Raw genomic sequence first — 24689 nt, 5'->3', positions numbered from 1 at the left:
CCCCACTCCTGGTTCTGTAAGTGTTTTTCCCCCCCCCCCAAAGGCCTAATTTCTGTTATACCACAGTAAAACGTAAAGGACACCTGCTTCAGATCAGATTAGTATCATAAGACAAACAGAGGAAAAGGAATATTGACTCTCAGAATTACGCACATGTGTGTTTTCTTATGGAAAACCTGCTGGCTCGCAGTAACAGCTCCTGGTGCTGGATTAATGTGATTCTTTTTTGACATTTCACCAAGGGAGTGAAGGCACGCTAACACAATGAGGGAACACGTTCACATATTGTCAGCACCACTTAAGTAAATCACAGCTGCTCATGGTTAAGTATTGCTTAAGTCACCCCTCATTCACCTGTTGTTCTCTGTCTCACAGTTTTTCCATTCTCTTTAAGGGACAAGCTGAGCAGACATTCCTACATGTTGGAGGGCATGACCAGGAAACCCAAGTCTCAAACTGACAGGCACTATGATGAGGACGCTATGCGTGCTTATGTGTGATGAAAAGCCTCCACCCTGTCACGTCTACTGCTAGATCTCTGGAGAACAGCGCAGTAATCTGCAGGTAGATCAAGGTAGTCTTTCTTTGACTTGCCCTGTTTATTTTCCTTCTATATCCGTTATGCTCTGTCATAAACCCAAACACCAGATGGGAGACATAGGGACAAAGACCCAACTGACATCTGCACAAAAAGAGCTTTTTGCTAATGAGTCTTGCAGTTCTCGAGTGGATGACTCGTCTGATTGGGTATCTGAGCTTTGCATAAAAAGGGGACCTTAAGAGGACCTTTATCATACAGATACAGATCCCCGGGTATTTCAGATGATGAGGGTTCTGATTATCTCCCTGGTGAAAGGTGGATGATGGGCTTACCAGTTCACACACAAGCCCAAGATGAAAATAACGTACTGACAGGAGTGGAATGTAAAGTACATTTACTCGAGAATTATTTAAGAATATGAATGTACTTTTAGTCAAGTCATATTCTGAATGCTGTATCTTTCGTGTAAAGGAGTATATTTAAATTGTGCTACAGGCTACCGGCACAGTACAGAGTCTGCTAGAGCGTCAGATTGTGAGAAAATGAATGTGGTGCTACTCACGCCCAAACAGCATGATCTTCAAAAGAGCAAACAGACTGAGCAGAAGCCTCAGTCTCTGCGGTGTCCACTGTGAATATACAGTGGCTGGTGAGTCACTGGAGAACCTTTATCAGAGCCAGTAAACCTCTGTAGCAGACAGCCTCTTTGGACAAGTATTTATGTCATTCCTAAGTCTGGATGGCAGGCGTGGATGTCTCCAAACAGTGAAAAATTAACATGACGTATGTTGGCAGAGTGTTTACATTTACTGGGTGCTGCACAAAACAGTGCCTTACCATAATTGTGTGTATGACAGTGTATTTGTGATTGTTTACTGAAGCTGGATCTGGCAGGGAAATAAAGTCCTGAAAGTTTGCTTTGAGAGAGTCTGAGATAAAAGCATGAAATGCCAACAGAAGAAGAGAACGAGTAGGGTGTAACTGAGATTTAGGACATAGTATTCAGAGGCACTTTCACAGGCATTCTTAACGTAGTCCTTGGCCTTATGTGTTAGAGGTGCAGGATGTTACTTACGTTCAAGCCTCATCCCAGAAGACCTAATGTTTCAACAACACTTGCTCAATATGTATGACATCATTAGATACACAACTCCAGCTCTGAGATGGGCCCAGGAGAGAGGAAGTGATGAGCAACGTTTACTCTCGAGATTACAGGTCTGGGCCAGAGAGCGATGTCGGTCCATAGATCCTGACATTAACACAGACGCTCTTAATGTAAACCAAGGGAGAGTGTATAGAGCTGTTGCATAACTGGATCCTAATAACACAATAGCTGCACCATCATGGCTGAGGCCAGCGGCGCCTGTTACCGAATAGCTTGCATGGATCAGGCATTATAAATTTCTATTGGAGTTTACCAGATTTCAAATGAGTGTAGTCACTTACTGGACAGAAATAAATAATACACAATGTTCAGACAAAATAAACACCACAAAGTAAATTATTATTATTTTTAACTTTGGCCACGTTTAGAATGAACATCTGACATTATAATATACTATCATAACAGAAAAGAAGGAAAAGAATAATAACACCCTTTAACTGTATCTCTGAGGCCTTCAGTGAAAAGAATTTTTTAACTTTTCCACAGCCAATCAATACAGTCGCAAGTCTTAACACACACAATCAAACTGAATTCCTGACCTTATAAAACAGCTATAACAGACTTGAGGCTTCTTAACTAAATTCTGTTGCTGTATGACTCACTGCCTCTGTTCTTCTTGCCAAAGTGGGCAAATCCACTTATCATGTATTACAGCCAACCTCCAAATATGGCAAGTATATGTAACTCTTTTGTCTTGTGTGAAATTCATACCATTTCTACCATTTCACCAATTCTAGCCTCCCGCATACATTTTGTCCGCAGGTTTCATCAACAGTATTGCGGCAATACTGATTTTAACCTCATGGGGGCAGACATATTCCCATCAGGAAAGCGCTCCACATTAACTGTACATTTCCAACAGCTGTATGTGTTTTCATGTGTATTCCCTACCATGTTAAGGGAAACTGAAGGTCACACAAACATCTGGTCAGTGTCATCTACAGGCTTTTCGTAAAACAACATCACATTCCCAGCACATTTCTGCCATAACCTCCCACTCCTGCTGAAATACATCCCAAACCCCTTGGGGTATCCTACGCTGAGCACAAACATTTGGGAGGATTTGTCATTTCACATCCCCTCTTCTTTTTTGCATGTGTATGCTCATATTCAGCACACACACACAAACAAATCAAACACCAATGAAAGTCTTCATATGACCTTCTAACATAATGGCTATTAGACAAGTATAATGAGATTCAGTCAAGGCATCTCACTCACAAAAACAACCTCAATTCACACAGACACACAAGGTAATCAAAACAAAAGGTTAAGAGCAGTGTCAAGAGCTATAGCCTACTTTGGGACATGACCTCATATAAAGATATGAAACTGACATCCTCAGCCAGAGTCACACACGGAAGTTCTGTCTGCTTTTATCAGGAAACAAGTCCTGCGGAAGACTGTAGTTTTGTTGTTGTTTAAGGAAAACAAAATACAAATGTCAAAATCTATGTAGCCATGGAAAAGGATTTGACTGGAGAATTCCCTCTCAGTTTATCTCTTCGGATGTGAGAGGAGCCTTCCTTCCACACTGATATGGATTTCACGGAGGGGGAAACCAGATAACTGTGCAAACTCAGTTACTTTGTATTCTAGTGTTTTGTTGTGCTCTTCTCACATCCATACACTTACAGAGCTTTAACTTTCAAAAATTCAGGGTTTCCACCACGAGTGCGACCATATTGTCAATCACAGAGCTCCTACCTTGGAGATATGTAAAGGGCAACTTGTGGTGTTTGCTGCCTGGATTTCTCACATGGTTTAGTACCAATCCCTGAGGTCTAGACTGTCATTAACCCTGTAACTCAGTTGTTGTGCCTTGAAACTGTCTCCCTGATCCGCCACATGGCTTCTCTGCTGTGTGTACTCCAACACAAGCTTCCCAAATGTAAGGAGGAGTACGCAAGTTAGCCATATTGTTGCATCACTTAGTTTTGTGTTTACATTTTATTGTATGTTTTGGGCGTTCGGCTGTTTGGGTTGATTTCAAGTTGGCTGATCTAATTATTCTTAATGACATCCGATGAGATTTTGGCTTTGTGTCCTGCCAGCAAATATTGTGCAACATTGTGAAATTGAATGTATCCGTGAACTTTCACATAAACATCTTGGTCCTTTTGTGGACTCTGCGAGTCCCACTGAAACAACAAGTAGAGTTATATAGTACATCTCTTCTTTAAGAGTTTTGAAGTGAGGTTTACAAGCTCCTGTGTCCCTCGCGTAATTGGTCTAATAAGTTTAACCTGTGTATGTCATTGCATAAAGACTTATGGCGGTAGACCAAGAATCATGGATTCCATATGGAGACAATCAGGATAGATTTACTCCATACATGTCAAAAGGATCCCACTTGGCAGCAGGGCTCGTTAAGCAACGCTAAATGAGATAGTTATGGAGTAGACTGCAATACAGACAACACAATACCTTCTGATAAATGTAGCAGGAACAATATATACGCAAGCACATGTGCACAAACTAGAAAACAAACACCTATTGATGCTATTACTCAGCTGATTCTGATGTCATAAAAGCTATGAGATCAGTGTCTGTCTGTTGACTCATTCCAGCTTTTTTGTGGTTTTGGATATTCATTTGTTTTTTATTGACAGTCAATAAGATCAAAGGTGATACTGAACTATGCTATTCCCACAACAGTCTTAGGCTTCACACACTGAAGCAGGAGAGAGAGAGAGAGAGAGAGAGAGAGAGAGAGAGAGAGAGAGAGAGAGAATGAGAAACAAAAAATAATAAAAGATGAGAGGTGGAAGAGATATATGTTTTTTCAGACTGTGGTGGGTTGAACTGTGCTGCTCTGACATTCCTGGCCTTCTCTGGTACTGAGAGGCTGGGATTTTTTTCTGTCTGACTGCCATACTTGGAAGACAAGGCTCCTGGTGCAACTTGCTCTGTAAACAGCATGAGCGTGTGTGTCTGTGAGAGGGCGAGTTGCACATGCACAAGCTGGAATGCTACGATATGAAACAGCATTGTTTAATCCCAAGATAGATATCAAGTTAAGCCAAACAGTTTTTCATGTTAACTGCTCCTGTATCTAGGTTCTCTGAACATATTTCATATGCTTTTGTTTTTACTGTATAAAATGAATGTATGAAAGCACCATTCGACAGAAAATGATCAAATCCTAATAGACGAGAAGAGCCAGCTGAAGTGGCTTTTTGTTGCATTCATTCAATAAGAAAAGTAATACACTGTACCTTCCACTGCAATTAACATTAAAATCAGAATCTGAATCACCTTTAATGGCCATACAATGTATGACTCTGGTCTTACATTGCTCTCAATGTACATACACACTAGCTGAAAGTACTTGAAATGCTTAAAGGGATATTTCAACATTTTTGGAAATACACTTGATACACACTTGCTTTCTTGCCGAGAGTTAGATGAGAAGATCGATCCCACTCTCTTGTCTATAGGCTAAATATGAATTTAGAGTTAGGGGATAGTTAGCTTAGCTTAGCACAAAGTCTGGAAAAAGGGGGAAACAGTTTGCCTGGCTCTGTCCAAAGATAGCAAAACCCAGTAACACCTCTAAAGCTTATAACAGCTCATATGTTTAATTCACACAAAAGTGTAAAAAATGTGGTTTTACAGGAGGTTGACCAGGGGGGCAGAATTTCCAGTATTTGTGTTAAGCTATGCTAACCAGCTGCTGGTGGTAGCTGGTATAGATCTTCTCATTTAACTATTAAACTGTTCCTTTAACAAATGCCTTCTTGACTGCTTGACTGAAATGTCTAAAAGAGATAAGGTCCTATCTCATTTTGCGATACAAATGATGGACACACACTGTGGTCAGAAATCAGTACTCAGGCAAGTTGAGAGTCCTATACCTTGAGACATATTGTACTGTATGTATATTCTGCAATAAAACAGCTATGTTTTCTGTTTCCTTTATTTAAGGAGTCCTGTAGGGCACATATGCTGTGACCAACTTGATGTAAAACATGTCCTGTTCTTGATGCAGGCAGCAGGTTTTCATCTACACCACAGAAATAATTCAGGAGTTCTGTAACCCAAAGCAGATGCATCTGTAGAGAGCTATTCACACACACACACACACACACCCACACACACACACACACAGGCCCAAATTATGTCTGCACAAAAAATGCATATGAAGGAACATGTAATGGATGTAAAGAAAAAGAAAAATGAATTCCATAAAACTAAGCAAGCTTTATGAGATCAAATCTTTATCCCCTGGAAAAAGCTAATACTATAAGAAAATGTACCAAATGACACATATAGGAACATGTGCACACACATTCACACACAAAAGTTAATGAACAAGGTTAACAAACACCAGTCAGTCAGTGCCAGTCTACTAATGCATGACCACACGTGACCAGGTTACAGTGTTGCTTCTCATCAAATTTGGGGCCAGGCAACCGGAACAACTTTAAGTGGTGGGTTCTCACTGTTAACAAAGCTGCATCCCTACCAAAAGTACATATCACCAACTTACCAATGTCATGCAGGCTTTTGCCAGCATCCCAACAAACACAGAGAGACCTAACATGAGCACAAGTCTACGTAATTCAGTGAACAGTGCACAGAACTGCAAACAAAGCTCATCCTCTGGGACATGCAGAAGTTGTTGAACATGTCAGCGGACATGCAACATGAAGCAAGAACACTGTACAGTCGTCTTTAGTAGAGCAGTGCTAGCCATGTCAACAGTTCACCCAGGAATTCTCACATTCAAAATTAACTGGGAAAATTGTTTTAGACAATTTCTCAGGCTTGGCTGGTCAGCACAACGCTGTGTGTGTGTGTGTTTCTGTGTGTGTTTCTGTGTGTGTGCTAGTACTGTCTGTTTGTTTGGTAATATGAAAACCCTAGAATTGGCTGATCTTCAAGTGCTAGTGGGATAACTCCAACTGGTGGGAGAGACTTTAGAAAACCGTTCTCTGCTGATCACAAAGGGGGTTCTATAGATTCAACTGAAGCCAAAGAGCCGGGGAAAAAGTCCACTAGTCTAATGAAACAATATCATTATAATTAATTACAATGCTTGGTTGTCATGACCAACACCACACACTATTGGCCACCTTTCACTCAAATTCCACACCACGTTAATGCCTCTAACATATCCTATACAATAATCCCGCCTTAGATTAAAAAGGTCCCTGACCTCTCTTAATCAGATTGTTCATCTGCACCCCCTGTAGAGCAGTCACATGACCTTCACTGGCTCATCCTGTTGACCTGTAACTTCTGGCCAGGCAATTAGAGGGGATTAAGACATTCAAACAGCTTTCAACACAAGGGTCATCTTGATAACTCAGCTCTTCCTCAGTCTGAGTGTTGATGTGTCTGTGTAAGGATGTACATGTGAATGAAAGATTACCTTGTTAACAAATCAGGCAAGACCCCTACCTTGGCCTTAGAAGGGAGTTTCTAGCTCTAGGTACTGCACAAACACATACATTTACACTCCACTAATCCACCCAACAACAGCTGATTTCAGGCTTGCCCTCAAGCTGGCTCTTTGTGGAGGATAAAATAAACTTTTTGATACTTAAATGCAGGAGATGCTGTGTCTCTTTCATGGAAAACTTAAAGTTTGAGAAGTTTATCTTGTTACAGTTGTGTTGTCTCAGCCAGTGGAGGAGAAAGGCCTTTTGGTTTGTGTGCAGGGCTCTGTTTACGTGCCCACACATCATTGGTCTGGGCGATTATTGTCCAGTAACAAAAAAAGAAATATTCCTCTACAATACCCCAGGAACAGGATTAGTCCATGTGCTAAAACAGGCAAATCGAAAACTGTCTAGCGCTGTCTAGCTCTGCACTCATTTTGTTTGCAGGTGCATCAGTTTTGGATACATGTACAATAAACTCGGACAATAATCTAGAACTGATCTGGTATTGAAGCAGTTAGTTGCAGAAAATGTTAGGGGGGGGTCGGAAACAGAGAGACGGGTGAATGGGGGATGGTGGGCTAATTACTTTAAGACATTTGTTTTCTCTGAGAAAAAGCCAGTTCTGTTCATTTGAGTGACTGCAGAGCTCTGATACTTCAGCTGTGCTTGTAGCTTCTCTATGAATGTGCAGCACTGTGCCACAGGATGTGGGATTTAGGAAGCCATTCTTCCTCTAAGAAGGAAGGCCTCTTCCTTGCCTTTTATGCTCACAAAGACAAGAAGGGTTGGGTCAGCCTCGAGCCTCTCTCAAGAGTGCTCTGGTATCTGGGAATAGCGTCAGCACGTGAGGAAAAGGAATGACCTCTGTGACTTTGTACCACCCAAATACATCCAACCTGGAATTTTCTCACACTCACCTGTTTTCCCCAGTTGTGTTACTTGGCTTGTTTCGTAAACTTACACAAACAAGCAGTGGAAGCAGTCATTTCACCCCATTAGTTTTAAAGTTTAACAAGACTAAGAATCTATAGCCATGCTAGCTGTTCCTTTAAAGCTAAATGCTAACGCTGGCATGCTAACTTGCTTGGAATGACAATGCTAATATGCTGATGTTAAGCAGGCATAATGTTTACCACGTTCATCATTTAAGTTTAACACTTTAACACTAAACACAAAGCACAGCTGAATGTCATTTTAACTTGATGATGGTGTCAGATGAAAAGTCAGAGGTTATCAAAGTTATTACAATTCATCATGAGGGGCCATTAATGTTTGTACCAAATTTCATGGAAATGTGTCCAGTTGTTGTTGAGACATCGTGGTGCTAAAATAAAAGTCAGGGGATCACCAAAGTCTGTATATAATGAAGTGCCAATCAGTCAAGTAGATGTTGAGCTATTTCACAGGGTGTGATAACTTTGACCTGCTGGTAGCACAAGAGGAAAGGTCAAGGAACCTACTTAGGATTAATGCTTTGGGGAGCACAAATGTCTGTATAAAGTATCATGGCAATCCATCCAGTAGTTTCATCCAGAACGATAGACCAACATTTCCCAGAGCACGACTGAAAACAAAAACTAAAAGAGAAAACCAAGTCTCTCATTCTCTGAAACAACACACACGTGTTACATTGAAGCATCTGGGATTTGAGTTAGTCATTTATACAGAGAAGCATTACCATCACTGTTGTACAGAGTGACACAATGCATCCATCAGGGAGTATACTGTACATATTCAGGAAGTGTGTGTGTGTGTGTTTATTTCACATATTTTTAACAAAGGCTTTTCCATTTGTGCACATATGTTGATGGTTCCCAATGAGGAAATTCCCTCCTCTTGTAAAATTATCACTGACATCAGAAGCATAGCGAGTTTTATGATGCGTAACTGACAATGAACAACAGGAATAAGAATAAGTGCGAAAAAAGAGAGGAAATTCCAACGAGCAGAGAAAGACAGCCTTTATCCCTGCACTTCACTTTAAAGTCTGCCACAAATTAATGGATATTGGCACTCTTTAGCCCCATTATCATACCATACACTACAGTTTAAAATAGACAAAGCAGCTCTCTATTGTTCTCCTGCTTCCATTTAAAGCCCTTTATCCTTATCTACATAAGAATTACACCACTGCCGTTTGAACACATGGAGAATGTAACTTAAAGATTTCTCCGCCCTGAGGCCTTACCAATGCTGAACAGATCTGCCCTTCTATCAGTTAAAATCTAACCCTGGACTGAACTATGCATTGAAAGATTAGCATATCTCCTCTTTTCCTGATGGGAACTACATCATGTGACCGGCTCACCTTATTTCCTACTCAAAGTTATCTGATTAAGTTTGGATTTTTTTGGAAATTCTTTCGCAGAAAAAAAGCTACATAAATGAACGATTCTCATTGTCCAACAAGTCAACGGAGCAGAAACATAAAGGAGCAACACAAGAGGAGTATATATTTATATGTATGTATAAAGCATATGTTCTTCCAGGAAACATCTTCAAAGTTCCAGGTCCTCTGAATTACAGTTGGATCTGAGTCACGGCCTGCTATTTCTATCAATCCTCCGTGTAAATTTTGTGCCACAACAGTCCAGTACTATCATGTCTTGTAAAAATAAAGAGAACTTCAGCTCAGTTAGGATGAGAAGAGAGTAAGGGACAGACAGAGTTAAAAACCAGATAACACAACTTCAGGCATCACTGTCATGTTCCGCATGATAAATGCCTCCATTCATCTAATGCGCAGACTTAAGCTTAAGGCACCCCACACCACATACGCCACATTCTGGCAAGAGCCTTAATCAATTAACTTTTAATAGGACAAATATGAAGCATGTGATTGTGTCATCTGTAATACCATGCAGTCTTAATGTAAGTGTCTCTCTTTCTTCAGCACTGGCGACATCAAGTTTTCCCCATACTCATCTTGGCTCAAAGTGCCATCACAAACTCCATCAGTTACACACTAAGTACACAAACCAATATTCTTCATTGCTCTCTCTCATAATCACCCCAATTCTAACCTGCACTCTTAAAAAGGTCTGAGATAGGTGTGTGTGTGTGAGAGAGGAATCTGTAGGTGTGTATCTCCCTCTGGCAAGACAATCTGAACAGCACTGTGTAGCGTGTGATGCCTCGTTTTCTAATCTAATCTTGTAATGTGAGTGTGCTTCTCATTTGTGAGCAGATCGTCTATTAAATATCTCCTCGTGTGTGAATTAAACCTATTTCTAAATAATTAAAAATCAGCATGGACTTTAACCGCAAAATAGGCTAGTCCATTCTTTTGGTCCAGAGATGTTTTAGCACCAGGACATGTATCTGTGGAAAAGTCCTCAATTTGGGTCTCACAAGAAGGGGTCCACCTGCTCCTGCACCACAAACCTGTCCAACTGTCATGTCTCAAACCATGACCTTGCCTATGAATATACATAGCTGTTCATCTTGTTGTTCGTTGACAGCAAAAATGTAACCATTTGAGCATAAAATCAACGTTACACAGACCTTAAAACCAAAAATGACCAACAGTTATTATGTTTTTTACCCTCAGACTCAACATTCAGGCAATAAGAGATATAATTTAACCAACATCCATGAACAGCTGCGTTCATTGTAGATTTGGCAAAACCACAACATCATGCAAAACACAATCTGTTATCTGCAGCGATCTTTTACCATCTGACAAACCATAACAACCCTGACTGACCTGCTGATACAACATCAGTTAAGGAACACTCAGTTCTGCAGTGTGGTATAAAAGATCAGGTATTCAATTTAGCCTCAGATTCTATCTTTATTTAATTTGGATTGGAACAAACTGTATTTTTCTTTCAATCCTTTCATGTGCTGTATTTTTGAGAAACAAAAATAAGACACAAAATACAAGGAAGAGGAGAAAAACTCACGTAACTCTTACTTACATGTTAATGACTTAGAAAGAGAATAAATCATGCAGCTAGGTCTGTTATGTTGACAGGAATAAAGCAAACACTATGATGTTTATCTGAAAAGATCAACCTCTACATGTGTATTTATTTTAGAGGAACAAGAGGGGCACTTCTATGGCATAAATAGTGCATTTTGATTGTTGCCATTAGTATTTTTTTTTTTACACATAAAAAACCCTTTCCTAAACTTTCCATGCAAAGTTCCATGTTTATGTAACGCAGGAGCAAGAGAGGGTTTGTTGATTTCTGTGTAAGATCCTCAGAAACATCCGAAGACCTTTCACTGGAGCTCAGGCTAGAACAAAAGCAGCAATATTTCCAGGTAAAGCAAGAAAAAAACTTTTTTATACAGTATGAACAACCAACCTCTGATAAGACATTTTGACATCTGAGAATTATTACTGTATGTAGTCAGACAATCAAGTATGGGATACAGCTAATAATCACTGTAAACATATGCATTGAGAAAATTATAAAGAATGTGGTAGCTTCTTAAAATATGAAGGCTTTAAAATTGCACTGGTGGGCATCCTGGTGCACTGGCAGTTAAAGATGTGTACCATGTACCCACAACCTAGTTCGATTTCCAGCCACACTGTCAAATGAAAACAAAAATGCCATAGAAAATCTCCATATGAGCTGGCTACGTTTTGAGTCAATTCATAATGTATCAATAAGATGCAGTAACCTAGACTAAACCAAGTATTGCACATGCAAAGACTCACAGAGGCAGGTCGCATAGGAACAGTTGAAACAGTTACTTTTTTATATTGGAGACTAATGCGTGAACAATGCAAACCTTAATTTTGCAGGTCCTGTAAGGTAACACAAACACAAAGTAGCCACAGACCTAAATATTGTCTGGAAGGGTTATAATAAAGTAGTCAAGCCATTTGCTTTTTACGGAGGCCTTGGCTTAACACTGTTCTTTAGTCTTGCTCCTGTCCGTTGTATCTAAAACAGGACCATAAGAGTGAAGCTTTTCAAGGCAAAAACTGAGAACAGCTGAAGAAAGAGTCATCCAAAACTTCACTCTTTGCCTCACGTGGACCAATACAAAGTCATAAATCTAACAATGCCATCATCACTTTCTTTATTATCCTCCAGCAGTTGGACATTTTGGCAGCAGCAGGTGGAAGTGCAGGTCAGAGACCAGGGAGTGAGACGAAAAGATTTGCTACGGGGTATCATCTCTGACTTCAACCCACATTCCTCCACTTCTGGGGCTCATAACCTCGTCAGCTCCTTCCCTCCCTCTCTCTCCTCTGGCAGCGTTCCCTTTACATCCCCTCAATCACTCCTCACCTCCCACGTCCCTGACAGACAGTTGTATCCATTACACCATCTCCGTCCAAACCACAAATGACATTTATGACTCACCAATTTCATAGTTTAACTGCTAAATTGCACTTTCACCATAACAATACACTTTGGGGAAGTAACTGAAGTTGAGTCTCAAGGTAGTTAATGTACAGAAAATATTAGTGTGGGACAAAAGAAAGTGGTTTATGTGTGAAAACTAAAATGCGGCTGTGACAAATCTAAATGAAATGCCTTCCCGATGATGCTTGGACCACAGGGAATTGAAAAGGGCTTTACCATACTTAACCACTGTTTAATCCTCTCCTCACTTGGCACAGACAGGGAAATCTCACAAAGAAACACACACAGGCGGAAAGTGGGGCATACCTGCCACACTACTTGAGTATCAAGGTCAGGGGAGATTTATCTTTGCAACCCAGAGACGCCTGTCAAAATACAGGGACACAAACACAATCACAACTCTTCCAAATGTAGGCATTTTTACAACGCTGGGGGACAGGGGTCAGGCAGGTTGCGCCTTCCCAGGCTGCATTGCTTGGTTGGTGGCCAGTCAGGATAACAGGGTCAGCTGTTGTCTCTGTAGGGGGTGATGGGGAGGAGGCTGGTCTACAGGATCAGGCCTAGACCAAACTACGAGCAGCCTTGTCGGCACTTTGGGCAGTGTGACCCTCAGATCAAGTGTTGATAATGATTCTAAGCTTTCAACAGACAATATACACACATTCCTCAGGTTGCACAGGGATTAACAGCTCTCAGTGCTGCTTCCTCCCTGGGGTTCACCCTGTCCTGGGACATCGTGGCCAAGCCGGGAGCAGGAACCTGGCAGCACAGAGAAACTCGCCTTTCCCATCCAACATCCCACACACAACTCTCACTCGAGGAATCTGCTAATCTGCCCTTCCTCCTCCTCCTCCTCCTCCTCCTCCTCCTCCTCTAGGAATTACAAATGACTCATTCTGACCAGATTAAATGACCGCCAAGGGAGAGAAACTGTATTCTGTTGATATTATATAAACAGCCGGGAAATTCACTCAGGATCAAATGATGCAGTGAAAAAAATGGGAACAAAGGTCTACAAAGATCTAAACAGTTGCTTGTTGCTTCATCCTTAAATGAAAAAAAAAGTATATAGAGGCTAAAGGGAAGGCAATATTTATCTCATCATTATTGCCATGCTAGGCTCAGGGTATTCACATTTGTGTATGCTTATATGCATTAGTGGTTGACCGGGAATTGCTTCAACTGTATATCCACTCCTGGCCTCAGTTTAGCCCCACTGATTGTGAAGGAGCCTAGACAGGAGGCTCTGATACTCACTCAATGTCATGACTCTGTGTATGTGGAGACAAAGAAGATATAAACACAGCTAAGCGACTCGGAGACATCGGCCAAACACTGATTTCTTTTACCGGAGTCACATTTATGAAGAGGAGGGTTAACTATGATGTATTTCAGCTTTACTATAAGTCATTGTTCTGGATATAAGTCATAAGGGAAGCCCCTTTCTGTTCAAAGTGCAGCTTTGGATGAAAACCCCTGACAGGATAACAAACTTCCTGTTGGCGGACCTCCCACGGGTGGATGGGAAAATATGCAGCTCCGAACAATAAATCCAGAAAGTTGACGTACTCCGATTTTGTGTGTCATCTGATCAGTGACAAGATGTTCAGCCAGATATACAACTCCTAACCCATTCTCCCATCTGTCCAGATGTCCTACGTCTGTCTCTTGTGTGCACTTCTAAATCAAGGGAGGCAGTGGATAAAAGTTGCCTCTGCTGCTTTATTTAACCTGATATGGGCGCTCAACATCATAGACTTATATCCTTAGCAGCTCCCTTAATCAAATTAATAAATAATAAGCCACATTATGTTTTGTGGATAAAACACATGATAATGCTATAGGTTCCCTTGTGAGGTGTTTTCATTTATTTGAAACATCATACATTGCTCTATTGAGCAATAATACTAACTGATTAACAGGCTGTTCTTCCTCATGTTAACGCTTTTTACAGTCCACCAATGTTTCCTCTCTGTCACCTGGATTTCTGCTACTCTTGTGTGAGAAATATTTCCGCCGCGAAATCTGCCCACGCTTCAAAATAAATCACCACATCTGACAAGCCTCTCAGCAGAAGCTGACCACTGTAGAGGTTGCATCTCAGCATGCATGAACATACAGAGCAGCAAGCCTCTAAACTGTTCCCAGGGGAGACATGAAGCACCAGGTTTTCTCCTCCACTGCTCTTTTTCTTTAAACTCGTTCATGGATTATCTACTCTTAAATAGGGAAACTGGATCTAGGAAAGTATCCAAAAGGTGCCAGTTCCTTCTTCTTGTCGGATAACACCTAGTGTAGCTGTTAAATTGCCATTTGCCCTGATATGGCTTTAATATTATTGTGAGTAGTCCCACACCAACAGCTGGCCTTGTGTTACCTTATGGTTCCCATTAATTCCACACAGTGAGATAAAGAAATACAATTTTGGGAAATGACAGCACTTCTTTTGGAATTAGTAATTTGGTTGAATGCATAGTGGATACAGTAAAGCTAGTTACACTTATAAGCCTTTATAAGTTATAAGTGGACATTGTTCTAAATGTTTATGGTAAAATTCCTCAGATTCCTTAAATTTAGATTTCTAAACTTGTTTCTTGTCAAACATCAAACATTCTGATTTGCAAACTGAGAGTAGAGTTACAAGCTCTGTCAGTTATATCCACAGGAATATCAGGAAAAGCTTTTACTGTAATTATCTCCCTGATGACTGTTAATATCATCGATATTAATTCATTTGTGATGAGGTAAATCACCAACAGCAACAGTGGGGAAACAGGACAATCTGATGACTGGACTGGAAGAAGACGACCATAAGAGCATACACTGTTTGTCTCTATTCTAAAGAGAATAGAGACTTAACTAAACATACAAATGATTGAGGGCATGCACATCCCTGTCTTCCTCACACCTCGCTAACACTCATGCTAACTTCAGCTACTGTAGGCACTCTGCCCCACCCTCTCGCTCTCTCTCTCTCCTCTCCAGCAGAAGTGAAGGAGGCTGGACTGGGAGCAGATTCAACTCTAAGTATTTAGAACTGCTTGACTGTTTGAGAGACTGACCAACAAGAAGTGTATTACAAACATCTGAAATAAAGAAAAACAGAGTTTGAAACACTGAAATGTGTCTATTTTAACGACTACAGCAGTATTGTGTATGAGCACACTTAACGATTTATTTAAACAGACAAATCAGACAAAACAGCTAGTTGCTCACAGGATACTTGTGTACATGCCTCGCCTAAATACCCAAAGAAAGTCTAAAATCATCATCAGAAAGTGATATTTTCTGCACAAGTAGGCTATAGTTTTAAGCTCCCCACAATGTTATAGATGCTTCATCCACTCACCTCAGCCCCTGCCAGGTCTACACTTGAGTAGAGAGCCGCCAGCAGTAACAGGGTGCCGCACGGTAACAGCATCGCGGCGGTGCGCAGTGGAAACTGTGTGCCCAACTGTGCAGAGTGCCCACAAACAACCACCTGTTTCTTGTCTTCTTTCTTCAGGTATTTCACGGTTTATCGGCAGAGCGCGGGCAGCACGTTTGGCCGCATCTTTGTCCGAGACGTTATGAGGTTCTGATCAATGCAACTTGGTCTAGTTTCTGCTGCACCACACCCCCCTCCCAAAACGACCACCCTCACCCATGCAAACGGACTCAACCCTGCTGTTACAAACACTTTGACTTTTCTCGGTAAGGAGAGGGACTACACGGCACATTTTGGTGTTTTTGTGAGAATATTTGAGCAGGTTTTGGCGCCACAGGTACCTGTTCTGAAACTTTTCAGCTCGGAAACGCGCGCATCTCTTCCCCTGCGATATCCATTTCCTTCACCTTACCATCGCGCGCACGCCAGGGGTGACTGTAAGTAATGTAGTTCATCAAACTGGTGGCAAATTATTGACATTAATTCGTGAATTTATCATTGCAACTGTTCCACAAGAGCAGTTCCATGCGGAGCACACTGTGAAATAATTATTTACAGCAGATAAGCTATAGTGAAAATAATATAGTTGTAAATATATTTAGACAATAACCAAATGAGTTGAGAGTGATTATTGACGTTGCCTCAGGTCAGGTAGTCATGCTGTAGAAGTGTATCCACAAGTGAAACAGCGGTGTGGAACTGAAGCTTGCGCTCCGCATGAGTGGGACCATGCAAGAACAACACAACAGAGGACTGAAGAATCTGAGGTAAGCAGAATATGGGCGCTTTTCACTGCAAAACATTACCCCAGTATTACGTGTTTAATCGTCATTATTTACGCTGTCATTTTCACTGACTACAGGCTGCTACTTCTGTGCCTCTCCATCGCCATCCTTGCCTCCAGAGTGCACGCGGTAAGTTTTCTCTCCCACGTGTTGTTGGTATTTGCTTGTATGCCTTTACAGGCAAACTCAACTTGTTGACAATTAAGGTTTAAAAATGAACCTGATGGTGTTTCCAGGCTTGGTTTGACTTTCTTGTAACTGCTGGCAGGCTCACGCAGACTGTGGGAGTGTGGTTTGGGGAGTTCCTCCAGTAGGAGGGTTCTTGGCTTCACATGCTGGTAAACAGCAGCAAAGCTCAAAACAGTTTCTTGTGAAATTGTGTTTCCTGCCTACTCATGTTGCAATTTTAAATTGTTGAAATTAGGACATTCATTCTGTTTTGCTTTGACAAAATGTATACACAGAACAGAAATGGGGGTTGATGTAGGGCTACAAGAAGTTGTGCTTTGCTTGACCCTTGACCTGGCAGGGGTGTGGGGTCAGGACCTTTGCAGGCATGATGATGAGTTGTTGAGCTCTATGAGCATGAGTTTGTCATGGTGTGCTTATGTGTTACAAATTAACTTAAACCAGTACTCTCCTTAATGAGAAAGGCCTGTGCCACATTCTTGTATGTCATTCTTGTTGTCAGTCTAACATTTCCCACTATTTAAAGAAACAAAGATACATTATTACAAGACAAAACAGTAGACACATAAACTGTACTTACCTCAGCATCATGACACTAAAAGTCAGGGAAAAGAAGATTTAAAGATCTGAATCTTTACAGAATCCGTGTAAAGTTGTGATTTGGAGTTAAAGGGTTTTTTTTCAAATCTCTCTTAAAACAATACTCACAAACCCAAAGGTACATTGCAAGAGTTGCTAGTGCAGTAATCATTCCTCAAGTGATCCTTTCCTAGCAGAACTCTACTGTAAGAAATGGTGGTCAAACCCCACAGTCCTTATTCTTTCCAAAGAGCTTTTCTGAAGTTCAGCTGAAATTAATATGAGGTTTCATCAGGCTCAGTTAGACAAATAAAGTATCCTCCCAAGGTTTCAGTCTTTTTAGTATGAAATTCCCTCTTTGTGTTACCATCCATACACTGTAGCTCATCAAGGAAACACTGTCCAGGGAAACACAAAGAGTGAATGTTGTACTAAAATAAAATTTGCAAAAACCCTGGTATGGTACTTTAAGGTGGACAAGGTCACAACTCCATAACTTGAGTGAAAGTATAGATACTCCTGGTCAAATTATTGCAGTACAAGTAAAAGTTGTAAAAGTGTTAGGTTTTGTTATATTTGTTGAAATTCTTTTTTCATCCCAACAGCAATCAAATCAAATGCTCTGACACAAAAATGTGAAAAATTCGGTATCTGTGGCTGTCGCAGGACTGTAATAAGCATATGCAATCAATTAATTTGGTCAGTATACTGAGTGAACTCTGCCTGAGCACTCACTGCGCATGAAAATGTGTTTTGGGGTATTGACCTTGGAGGGAGGCCTGAGTGTGATTTCTTTTTTTGGTTGGACACTTTCAAAATCTAGCTGTCTCTTGCTTGTTCTCTAACATTGCCTAACCAAGCTTTTAAAATTTAGCCCCAGGGGATGTTTAATACCAAGTTTCTGTACCCATCCATATAGTACTGTGTTTATTTGACATGATTAAAAATATATCCTGAAAGAATATGGCTGGATAAAGCGTCCCTGTATGATACGTGAAGCAGGGCTGTGATGTTTTGTCCCTAATTCCAAACTGAAGAAATTATCCCCCATTCACAGGTCAGGCAAAGGTCAAAGGTCCCTGCAGCAGCTTAATATCCTGTCGAAGTGAACATGAAAACCTCTATTCATCACTCGTTTTAAAGCGTTAGTCTAGAGTTCTGTGGAAACTAGATTAATAACTAGTCACTATCACTAGCAAATATGTGTCCAGATTATTGCAAATTTTAAACAAATTTGCAGTAAATTGGCAACAAAAAAAGTGACTTAATAAGAGTTTCCATCCACTGCTGAATATTAGGAGCATCAGGACAGAGCTGAACAAGAAAGAACTGGTGGTGCTAATTCTCCATTCCATTTAACCATTGCAGAATAAGAGCTAGCATAAATGTAATTAAATGAGCATTAGTGACAATGTGGAAGAATCTATTGGTGAACGGACCCATGGTCCACATAATGTTTTCTTTGTATAGGAAAAAATACATGCTCATTATCAGTAGAGCACTTCCATGTGTATGTTGACATTACAGTTCTCTGTTCCCGCTTTGGAAATAACCTTCCTTACACACCTACATGCATAAACACCCTCACCTGAAGTTGACCTCACTTAAAAATTGTCAGAAAAGTTCAAAAAAATGGTCATTCATTAATTAATCTCTCTCTCTTTCTCTCGCTCTCCAGACCTACTGACTTTGCATGACCTACTTTACTGATGCTGAATTCATATGTGTACTGTGTTTCTGTGTAAATGTTAGTGAGCGTGCACCATCTGAGTGTGTTTTGCTTCTCTGTTTGTTGCAGCTTGTGCAAGATGTCAGATGGCCAGTGGTTCTGTCAGACATTTAATATCATACTCAAGGCTCTCGGATGAAAAGTTATTTTCTCGTGTGTGATGAAAAGGCCAGTTGTGTCTTGTTTATATCACATTTGGTCAGGCTTTGATTAAAAGCATGTGACACAGCTCAGCTCCTCTGTGTATTGTGCAGCTTCGCTCCAAGGTGGTGATACTTGAAGACAGCAGTCTAATTTTAGTTTGCTACCATCCATGTGCTCTTTGCAGGCAAGTTAACTGTCAAATGAAGAAACTGCTCACATTGATTATACAAATAGCTCAAGTTAAAGCAAAATAGTTTCAATTTCTAGGTGTGACGTACAACAAGCATCTGACTTTCTGCTAAAATATCTCCAACTCTGCACAGGATAATAAGGAGTCCGTTTCAGAAGTTATGAGCCGTAGGTAATGAGGCACTTGAAGAGCTGACTTTACATGTAAAAACAGTGAAGATAGCAGTAACCAATCAAACAACACTCTCTAAACTTTCCCATCTGACACAGAATTTCTCAATCACAAAATATATTTCAGAAAATATGTTTCTGTTTAATATCAAAGCCAAATTTCACTCATGGGACTGTTTCAGTTATTTTAACCAGACTCCAGCCTCTATGTTGTTCAGCTGTTTCCCACCATCAGTCTCCACAGTTTTACATTCCCTATCTATTGAAAATATTATTTAATTATTTATTTTCAGAATTTTCATGTTCCTGTTTTTTTGTAAACAAGTGGGATTTCATCGGGTGCGATGTGACTCACTGTGTCTGCAAATTGAGTTGCAAGAGCCCCTGTAATTCAGACAAAGGTCTGGGTTATGCTAGAAAGGTATTGCATCTTGTCCAACCACATCAGAAGGCAAATGTGTTTATGCTTGTTCTGATCGCCCACACTTAAAGAGAGAAGAGGAGAGGAGATGCAATTATCATTTAAATATGGGAATAGGGGTGGTTATAGTGCAATGGATAAAACACATGCCATTGGTGTGAGAGACCTGGGTTCAATCCCCCACTGTTATCCATCCACCATTGTGTCCCTGAGCAAGACACTTAAGAGGAATATGACGTCTGACAAATTTAAGTCACTTTGGATAAAAAGCGTCCGCTAAACGAATAAATGTAATGTAAATGAATAGAGGCACACATTTTCAGACATTCTCTCCTGGAAAGCATTCATAGTGTTGCCCTCGGTTGTAAACACAAAAAGTGACAGAAATAGTTGTGTAACTAATGAAAAAGAGAGTTTGTGAGAGACATTCAGTCCCTGCACAGCTGACCAGTTACGGGGTGAAGTGGTTCAGTGTCAGATTGTTAGTTTCCGACGTCAGAAAGGCATCCACCATCTGACAAGCAGTTCTAATTGAGTATATCAATCTGACAAGCACATCGGCTAACAGTTATTTTCATTATCAATCAATCTGCTGATTATTTTCTCAAGTAATTGATTAATTGTTTTGTATGTGAAATGTCAGAAAAGACTCAAAAATGCCCATCACAGTTTCCCGGTGTTTAAGGTGACATCTTCAAATGTCTTGTTTTGTCTGAGCAACAATCCATAACTCAAAGATCTTTAGTTAACTATCATATATGGCAAAATGTATGTAATAGTCTTGACAAAAGTAACTAACAAATATTTGGCATTTTTGAAAATCATTGAAATTATTTATCAATTGTTAATATTTCCAGATAAACTAATCATTGACCCGACTAATTGTTTAATCATCAGCCACTTTACAAAGCAACCTGCCAGGTGTGCAGAGCAGAATGCAACACTATTAATGAGTCTCTATCAATGTGTGGCCATGCAGGACAGGTATACGTACTTTTACCTTTTGTGTTTGAACGGCACTTTCTACAAACTGTTTTGTTTGAAGTATACTGAACCCTTAAAGTCAGCTTTGATGGTCAGAACTGCTTTGATTGTAAGGGTTCATATTTTAGGGCCTTGGGGACAGTTTCTACGGTACATCAGAGGATCCGGTTTAATGGATTTCCTGCTCTGCATTTTACATAGAGATGCCAGACTTAAGTGGGAAAATTGAACCAGTCTGTTCATGAGAGCAAAAACATGATTTTGTGCATGGATGCATGAGCACCCCCTCTTCACACATGCACATAAACCATGCACACAGATATCTTTTTATCAGTGTCCATGGGCAGAGGAGGGAAGGCTCTTGAGGCAGTAATGTTAACAGGATGTTTTGTATAGAACCCTTTGAGAGGCTTGGATTCTTGTGTGTTTGAGAATATATTTCAAGATGTGATTTGAGCAAGATGGAGTGAGTGGGATGGTGCTGACAGAGGATGTCTGAGTTGTGGGAATTTGGTCTGTGACCGTGGAAGAGACGTCTTTGGCCACAGAATCCTACAGTACCTGGAAGCCCTGCAGCAACATCTGCTCCAGCAATTACACTCGTTCCATCTACTGTAAGTGGATGATTGTGATAATGTTGTTCCTGCATGTGCCTTTTTGGCATGGTTCACTTTGGAACTACGCAATCAGATTAAATCAAACTCAGTATGTTGTGAAAAGAGAATAGGAAAAAGATGCAAATAATGGAAATGCACTTGAAATTGGTTACACAGCCATACAGTTCACTTGGGAAAGTTTAAAAACAAGCTTGCTTCTAAATGTGAACGAATGATGTGTTGTGCCGTCACCCGATGGAAAGCAGACACGTGACTAACCTCTTGAATGTGATTGTTTTATGGGGGGAGGAAGGCGTGTGTTCGGGGCAAGGGGAAGATGTCTGCCTGTGATAAGGATAGAAAAATGACCAACACATCCCCTGCCAAAATAGTGGCTGTGATATAGAGTGTGCCTGGCTGTAACAATCAGGGGAAGAGCCCATTGTGCTGTTATGCAGGAAGCCACAGCCTTGGATGAGAAGCCCATGTGTTGGGCTTCCCTATTACTGGTGTGCGCGAGCACGAATGTGTGTGTTGTGTGGCAGATGTGTCATGACTTTTCCACTGAGGGGTTACCCTCACGTCAGAGACAGACCTCTCAGACCTTTCTGCATTTGTACTGTGTCTGTGTACATGGATCGGCACATGCATTCATCACATGTAAATGGTTAAGTATGTGTGTCTTTTGTTTGCCTAAGTATTGTTTCCTCAGGAATAGCATTTTTTTCTTTCGTGTGAAACGTGACTTTGTGGTGGTGGTGATTATTTTATTAAACTGTTGTTCTGCATTGTGACAGCAAGGAAAGTCCTGCTGAGCTTGGCTGTTTGCCCCCATTGTAGGGCTGCTCCGAATGTCATTTTTTGAGCTTTGACGCTTTGATAGTAATTCAGAATGAATAATCAAAGTTGTTCTCATAGCTAGGCTAACTTAGTGGTTCTTACCAAATCTTTGTTTTTTGTAATAGCACGGCAGGCAGATCCAAGTGCAGGACTAAGAAAGGGAGAAATATTTATTGTGGGGTTAAAAGGATCGTAGGCCTATATTGAACAGGTGAAGAGCAGGCAGAGTGAAAATCTATGTGTGCCGAACCGGGTTGGTGGCTGCTGGTCAGAGCAGAGTCTGATCCGAGCAGGTCCAGAGCAGAATCCGGGAATAGTTTAGCCGGGCGGGGGTTAAGGCGGAGAGCGCACAGGATGAGCGGTGTTTCTGGTAGCAGAACTAAATCTAACACGTTACTATACAAAATTCACTTTTAATTTTAATTATAGCGACAAAATGCTCTTCTTCTACAATCGGCCTAATATAATTAGGTTTATTTTAATGCGTTCATTGTGTTGCTGTTTGTTTCCAGCCTACAGTTTGATACTGATTCATTTTAAAATGTAGGAAATTTGACTGTTTTGATCTGTAATGAAATTAAGCAATTGTAAAATGAACTAGAACAGTTGTAAGTGGGATCCAAGCATCCCGGCGCAAGCAATTGGGCAGTTTTTTGTCGGATCAAAATTCCCTCTACAAACTTTGTTCGGCTCGGTCCAGAGATGGTCCATACCAAGTTTCGTGCCGATCGGACTTGCGGCTTCGGAGGAGTTAATTAAAATATGTTTTCCATTTTTCGCAATTTCGCGAAATGAAAACGTCTTCGCACAGGGGCGTGTCCTATACCATCGGAATCGGCAGCATCCCCCAAACACGTAAACGTAAGGTTTATGAATGTGCGATGTAGTGAGGCGTAGTTATTGGGCAAAATGTCCTTTGGTTGGAAATCCCATTGAAATGAATGGGGTATTTGAGCTTTGATTATAGCGCCACCTTTTGGCCGAATTGTACGAAATTCAGGTGTCATCAGGGCCCCATGGGGAACAACTGACCCAAATTTGGTGTGAATCAGACTTGTGGTTATGTGGAGATATAAAATGCATGTAAGTCAATTTGACATCTTTAATGTGCAATAACAGCGCCACCTATGGGCATATTTGGGTGAAGTTTGGTGCCTGTAGGGGACCATGCTGAACAATTCGGCACTGGTTTCATTTCAGTGTGACTTTGGTTATAGAGGAACAATTTTCTTGGATTAAATAGCGCCCCCTAGGGGCGAGTTGCACCAAATTTTGCACAGGCCCTCAGGATGGCGTCCCACATAAACGCTGCATATTTGGTGTCGATCGGCCATTCCAAAGCGAAGATATTACATCATTTCCTGTTAGTAGCGGTTTTTGCAAACGTTTGCTAGCATATAATTGCGACATTTTTTGTTGGATCAAAATTTCATCTGCAAACTTTCATCAGCTTGGTCCAGAGATTATCCGTGCCAAGTTTGGTGTCGATCGGACTTGCGGCTTTGGAGGAGTTAATTAAAATAGGTTTTTCAGTTTTCGCCATGTAGCAAAAAAAAAAATCTAGGTGGAAATGGGCGTGGCCTATTCCACAAGATTCAGCTCGATCCCCCGAACACGTGAATATAAGGTTTTTGATATGCGCCTTCGTAGGTGGAAGTTCCAAGCCCAAACGCGTTGACCTTGCTTATAGCGCCCCCTAGAGGTAGAAGTGTACGGATTTTGGCGCCTGAGGTACTCTTGAGGCTGTGAACCTACCTTGTGAGTTTCGCATCCCTAGCAGTTACCGTCTAGGCCGCAGTGTGAGTTTTATGCACGGAAGAAAAAAATAATTATAAAAATCCGAGTGAAAGCAACAATAATAGCAATAAAGCAATAAACACCATAACGTCCACACTACTGCTATCATCAATCAGTTTAAAATGCCCCCACACAGCTGAGGGCTTCATTTCGTTTTCCCTGTGATGTGAACTGGAGCGTTGTGTTGACCGCTGTCGGCGGAGGTCAGGCGCGCAAAAAAACCCCTCAATAATCGAATATCACAATTGAAAATCGAATGTGTACCCAACGGTCGAATATTCGAATATTCGGGTCCAGCCCTACCCAATTACAAACAAATTGCCTCTTTAAACGAGCATGCGTGCACAATTATGAACACTGTTGAAAGCAGAATATTGTATTGTATAAAAGGGCAGTAAATCTGTATATGAGA

At 40.9% G+C, this 24689-nt stretch overlaps 1 protein-coding gene across 1 annotated transcript in view; it reads right to left on the bottom strand.

Annotated features, from left to right (window-relative positions):
• Nucleotides 1–15997, bottom strand: part of col4a1 (collagen, type IV, alpha 1) — a 40551-nt gene extending 24554 nt beyond the window's left edge. Inside the window, exon 1 of the mRNA XM_046053487.1 lies at nt 15776–15997. Coding sequence (XP_045909443.1) covers nt 15776–15847 — 72 coding nt within the window. The 5' untranslated portion in view covers nt 15848–15997. The remainder of the gene's footprint in view (nt 1–15775) is intronic.
• Nucleotides 15998–24689: the final 8692 nt, after the last annotated feature.

Source organism: Micropterus dolomieu, linkage group LG07 (assembly GCF_021292245.1).
Source record: "Micropterus dolomieu isolate WLL.071019.BEF.003 ecotype Adirondacks linkage group LG07, ASM2129224v1, whole genome shotgun sequence".
Taxonomy (NCBI): domain Eukaryota; kingdom Metazoa; phylum Chordata; class Actinopteri; order Centrarchiformes; family Centrarchidae; genus Micropterus; species Micropterus dolomieu.
Note: the sequence above shows the minus strand (reverse complement) of the source record. Positions and strands in the feature narration are given on the sequence as shown.